The following is a 6000-nucleotide window of genomic DNA, read 5'->3' on the forward strand; positions in this document are numbered from 1 at the left end:
AGCATTCAGGAATTTAACTACCTGATGATTGGGCCTGTGCTCAGTGTTGTAACCCCAAGCATTCCACATTCATGAGAGAAGCCTCCAAAAAAATAAAAAAAACCTGCGAGGTTGGCTTTGGGATCATGAATTAATACTTTTTGAAACTTCTGTTTTTTTGAGCCTGCGTGGCTTGCATTTGCAAGTTCTTCCACCATCATAAACAGTGGGAACCTTTGAAAAAATACAGCAGCGAAACCAGATTTCTATACAGCAAAATGACTCACAAAACTGGACCTTCCAAAAGACAACAGCGAAAAAAGAAATCAAGACTTAGCATGAAGTTACTGGAGATTGTACTACTGGAGGGTGCCAGGCAGTGCTGTATATAATTGGCAGTGCCTCAACCAAAGGCAAACACACAGAGGCAAATGTATATATGCACACACATCCATATATAAACATACATATACAAAGATATCACCTAGGACATCAGAATGGGTGATATCTTGTTTTTTTCAGGAATAGTGATACCTTCTGTTGTATCAGGGAAGCATGTCCACCAGAGAGATGGAGGATCCTTGGAACTGTGTCCAGTGTTGAGCTCCGACAAGAACAAGGAGCCTCACAAGCATCACCTCCTCCCATTCTCTGAGCAAGTTACTGACTTGGCCTTTGCAAACTAAAAAACATGCATCACAAGCACATGCAGAACCTGACAAAACATGTACTTAACCACAAACCTACTCTTCACCAAGGTTTACTACTTAGGGAGAAGAGGAGCACAAATTAGGTGTGGCAGATCCATCCCACTGGTGATGGTCTCCTGGAAGTCTTTAGATCTTAGTGTTCTTTGGTGAAGGTGTAGATAAGGTTGCCTCCATCCACCCTTTGTCATTGATTTTGCTGCCAGTTTTGTGGCTGCAACTGCATGTCGATGCATTGTTGAGAGAGCTGTAGAAAGAGGCTATTTAAAAAAAAAAATTCAGCAATATCAAGCAACTCTTACAAGCAATTTTTTACATACCTACATGGACTTCTAAATGCCGATAGATTATTTTAACTCAGATTAGAATCTTGTTTGGAAGTCTTTGAAAAAATGTGTCCTTCTGCAAAGGCATGAAGTAGAGACAGAGGAATCCTGAAAAACCATGGAGTATTTCATGAGGCATTCCTCTACTCACTGTCACTGAAATGCTGCTGCTGCAGCTGAAGGTGGCAAGTTTTCTGGTTTCTCTTTTTTCCATAGGGAAGACAGGAAGGTGATACAGCTTATTGGCGACCAGTGGCCTTCCCAGTGTCCGCAAAAAGCTGCCCATCACTGCCTTGCTGATTTTCTTAGAGTAGTTGCAGCTATAGGAGCTTCTTCCCTAACCCAGTAAACCATCCTGGAAATCACCTTTTCTGCCTCTGAAAGGCTAACTTGACCTTGACCTGGGAAAAGCCTGTGGTTCCAGAAGGTCTAAGGTTTTTTTTGAATAGGATGCTCAGCTATCTTGTACTTGCTACTGTGTGTTGGCAAGGGAGAATCAAAATCAAATATTCTCTTTAATATTGAAACCCCAGAAATTCGGGAAAAAACAAAACATACAATTTAAGTGAAACTCAAACAACTCAGGAGGGTGCCCTCTATTTGCAGGGATAACCAGATCTGTATAGCTTTTATTTTAAGGCCAGTTTCTTAAGCAGTAAGCATTTTTTACTTCCCTTCTACTTCATTATGCCATTGTACTCAGATTTCGGCCCTTTTATCCCTTGCCCATTTCAGTCATGTTCTGGGATCTGCAGCGAAACCACTACAGGAGATGGTCTGCAGCATCAGTAATACTTTAAGACAAGCTCGGTAGCTCGTATTTCTTTGTTAGTGTCCCATTGCGAAGGGGAAAGATCCGCTTGCTTTGTTCTTAGGCCTCGATTTTCATAAGCTAATGGTGACTGTGGGTGTAATTGTGGTCAGGCTTAAGTGGTAGCACGAGGGCAGAAAAACAGAGAGGCGCTTCCGTGAGGCCAGTTTCCCCTCTGCTGCAAACATGGAGTGGGAGGGCATCTGCCTGTCATCCCCCTGGGCATCTGTCGTGTTCGGGGAGGGAGGGATGTGCCAGTTCTGGTGCGGTTCGGCTGCAGCCCAGGTGGGAGGTTGGGAGCGGAGTGCGAACCCAAGCACCGGCCAGTGTTTGGGTCCCTTCTAGGGACCATCTGATGCTGGATTAACCTCCTCTAGCCATAGCAATAATACATACTCCCACCTCTCTTTGGCTCACAGCTGAGCAGGACCCTTCAGTGGATTTTATTTCTTCTAACATTGCGCAATCATTGCTCTAGTGCTAAAAATGCACCTGTGGCTGAACATTTGCTTGATATTTGGGTAGATACTGCAAGGAGGGCTGCTTCTAAAAGGCGATGGTATGCTCTGTCAGTTAAATAGTTAGTAGGTATTCTGCTATTGCCACTGCCAGTATAGGCAAAATTTTTAATTTTGCAGAGAACATGGATGCCTATTCAGTCACACAGTACATATTGTTCTGTGGTATTAAAGCTGCTGAAAATTTTTAAAATATTCTTTGAACATTTCTTAAGGCAATTAAGATTAAACATTCTGAATCTTAAAACATTTCTAAAAACCATATCTATTTCTGTTTTCAAAATGACAATTGTTTGATTTTTTTTTTTGTTTAATGACGCTGGAGTCCCATGAATTACTTTGTCTCTAAAGACATGTATTCTGAAATTTGAGTAAATCTTCTCCAATATTTGGAAACAGAATGAAAATATTTTGTAATAAAATGACCAAACACTGCGTTTCTGACCAGGCACCATGTAAAACAAAATGTGTTGTGAGCATTCTGCTGGGAAGTGAGAAGATTTCTAAGCATGCCTTTGAAAAATTTCAACCAGTAGTAATGAATATTCATATGAACTAAACAGACAGAGATTTAGGCAAGCTTACGACACCATTTTCCTGCAGTAACAATATGCAAATGTCTGTACCCACAGGTTCTTGAAGAAAGAATGAAATTGGAGTGCAAGTGTCACGGAGTTTCAGGTTCCTGTACAACTAAGACCTGCTGGACCACGCTTCCTAAATTCAGAGAGATTGGATATATTCTGAAAGAGAAATACAATGCTGCAGTGCAAGTGGAGGTGGTACGAGCCAGTAGACTAAGGCAGCCAACCTTCCTGAAGATCAAGCAGATTAAGAGTTACCAGAAACCCATGGAAACGGATTTAGTGTATATCGAAAAGTCACCCAACTACTGTGAGGAAGATGCTTCCACGGGGAGTGTCGGTACCCAGGGACGACTCTGCAACCGTACCTCTCCCAACGCGGATGGGTGCGACATGATGTGTTGTGGGAGAGGGTACAACACACACCAGTACACCAAGGTGTGGCAATGCAATTGCAAATTCCACTGGTGCTGCTTTGTGAAGTGCAACACGTGTAGCGAGCGGACAGAGGTGTTCACCTGCAAATAATGGCATCACGTGCAAATAAACAGAACAAATAACCACGAGTGAAGAAAGTGGAGTACAACAAACGACGACAGCATCATTTTGCACATCTAATCTTCTTTGGGGAAGAAAAAACAAAAAAACAAAAAACAAAACACAAACCAACACAAAACAAACAACACTACAACAACCACTCCCTATCCTACTATGTACACTTCTAAGGATGGTGCATTTTGGCTGGCTGGCTGTTGTAACTGATTTGGAAACAAGGGTAACAGGATTAAGGTGATGTTGACAACCACATGAAACTTTCTCCCTCTCTCTTTTTTACCTACAATCTGGGTGATGCAGAGTTCTCCTAGTATGTGTTTTAAATTATACATATCAGAGAAGCTGATTGCACCACAGCTCCCATGAAATTTAAAAGAAAAAGACATTTTATCTTATTTTACAACAAAAAACCCACCAAGCCCTGCGCAAATAAAGACTTTTTTTTCTTTTTTTTTTTTTTTTTAGGTAGTGAAACCTTCACTGACTAGAACACAGCAGTCTTGCTGCAAAAACCCGAGTTTCTAAGAAAGCAGGTAGAAAGAAAACAACTGGTAGGGAGAAAAAAATCTATGGCGGAAATACTCCACTATCAGTTTGGAAAAAAATAAAGTTAACAAAAGTACATCAGCTGCCAGTGACACTGGAACTCTTTGAATGAACATTGAAAATTATTATTTATGTTTTTAATAGTATAAAAAAATTCTAAGCACTAACGGGTAGCTATGTCTTAATTCTGTACTAAATGTAAACTTATTGGAACTCTGACTTTATGATTTTTGTATTTGGTTCTCCCTAAGTTCTTCAATGCTACTGATCTGTTGCCACTCCACTATTAGAGAGTTCAATTACTGTAGGCCTTAAGCAATTACCAGAACTGAGCAAAAAGATCATGCAAAACTGTGGTTACAAATGCTTGATAAAGACTTTTCCCGCTTGCCTCCTGAATAAGAATGACTCTTTTTAGACTCAGGCTTAAGGCATGGAACACCTGCCCTCAGCTCCTCATAGAGAGTTTTAGGATACAAATACATGCTTCGACAAATGTCAAAGGTTTTGCTTTGCTGACAAATGCACTGGCAGGATCTTCCAAGCATTGCGTTTTGCCTTTAATGGTTGAAAGTTAATAATACAGATAATTTTAAATAACTTATGCTCAGTATGAACAGAGAAGTTAATAAAAATATGGTAGCTGAGCTCTAGGTTGCTGCAACCTGTGAGCTGTGGTGGCTTCATGAGCATAAGAAAGCTAGTATTTGAGTTAGTCTCTGTTGTTGTTATTCTAAGGCTGGCAATAAGGTATCCCCTAGTAAATACATGTATGTTGAGAAAGAAGCTGACTTTTTACACCAACACTCAATTCTAATTCACACACTTTCTCCCTATGAGAGATTAAAAAAAATCCTCAGATATTTTGCTACTGTAAAATCTAGTGGTTTTAAACCCAAAAGCCAGATATGCCCACTTAGTACACAGCACACTTAATCCTATGTTTGCTTGTAGCAAGGGTCCCTACCTGATTTTCTGAAAACTTGGATTAAAAATTTCCTAAGGTCTGCGTATCTGCATTTCTAGCTTTTGTTTCATTTTATGACTTTTATCGAGGGTCTGCACAGCCACGAGCCCCCCCCTGCACCGGACACAGGAGCACTTCCCACACCACACAGTGGTCTTGTCACAAAGGGGTGGTGGAGCTACTGCTCTGCCAGCTCCCGTGCTGTATGTGTGAATGAGCCAGGATTACCTCCAGAATTTATGGACCTGTACTATCAAAAGTAACTAATCACGTGGGGACCTTCGTTCAAACACTTATGAGGACCTGCCTTACCAAACCCAAGCACTTACCCTCTGAGAATCAGAGCCCTTTGATGAGCCTCCCATGGAGCAATCCAAAATTGAAGAGCTCATTTTTTCCCTTGTTGCAGTTGGTTTCTAAATACTAGCTAGAAATTCAAACTCAGCCTTGGCGTGAACGATTGCAACTCCACAGAAGTCAGCAGGGGCCCCCAAAATGCTAGAGTCACTCCATATAATTTAAAATCCTTTTGATTCATGGGTATTGTTGTTGAATAATAGTGATATACTGTACTTTCACTACATTCTTGACAGGAAGCAAATAAAGCTCCCAAGCACAGTAATGCACAGTCTTGTGGTACTAGATACTGTAAATATATTAGAATAGTATTTGTTAAGTACAATTGAGGAATCCAATTAAGTTATATTATTGTATATCATTTAAATGTCTATAGAGTATTTTAAATTATTGTGAACTACACTGCATTAAAAAAAAGGTTATATATTATAACACCAACCACTCTGAAAAGTGGACCAAAGTGACACTTTCTCCTTTTTTTTTTTTTACATACCCCTATTTCAAATACCTCTGTCAGCTATTGTAACACCATGGTAATAGTCCTACAATTAGATTAGTTGTCCAGAATATAATGTTTCAGAGTATCCTATAAAAGCTTTGCTTGTGTGGGGGTGCAGCATTCAGAAAGGTACTGTATTGCACAAAGCAGG

General features: G+C 40.4%; 1 protein-coding gene across 2 annotated transcripts in view; it reads left to right on the forward strand.

The window, feature by feature from the left end:
• WNT7B (Wnt family member 7B) overlaps positions 1 to 3520 on the forward strand; it is a 94656-nt gene extending 91136 nt beyond the window's left edge. For both annotated transcript variants that reach the window (XM_065633494.1, XM_065633504.1), the window contains exon 4: positions 2974 to 3520. In XM_065633494.1, the coding sequence (XP_065489566.1) occupies positions 2974 to 3453 (480 nt within the window). In that variant the 3' untranslated portion in view covers positions 3454 to 3520. The remainder of the gene's footprint in view (positions 1 to 2973) is intronic.
• The last annotated feature ends 2480 nt before the right edge of the window (positions 3521 to 6000 follow it).

This window comes from Caloenas nicobarica, chromosome 1 (assembly GCF_036013445.1).
Source record: "Caloenas nicobarica isolate bCalNic1 chromosome 1, bCalNic1.hap1, whole genome shotgun sequence".
Taxonomy (NCBI): domain Eukaryota; kingdom Metazoa; phylum Chordata; class Aves; order Columbiformes; family Columbidae; genus Caloenas; species Caloenas nicobarica.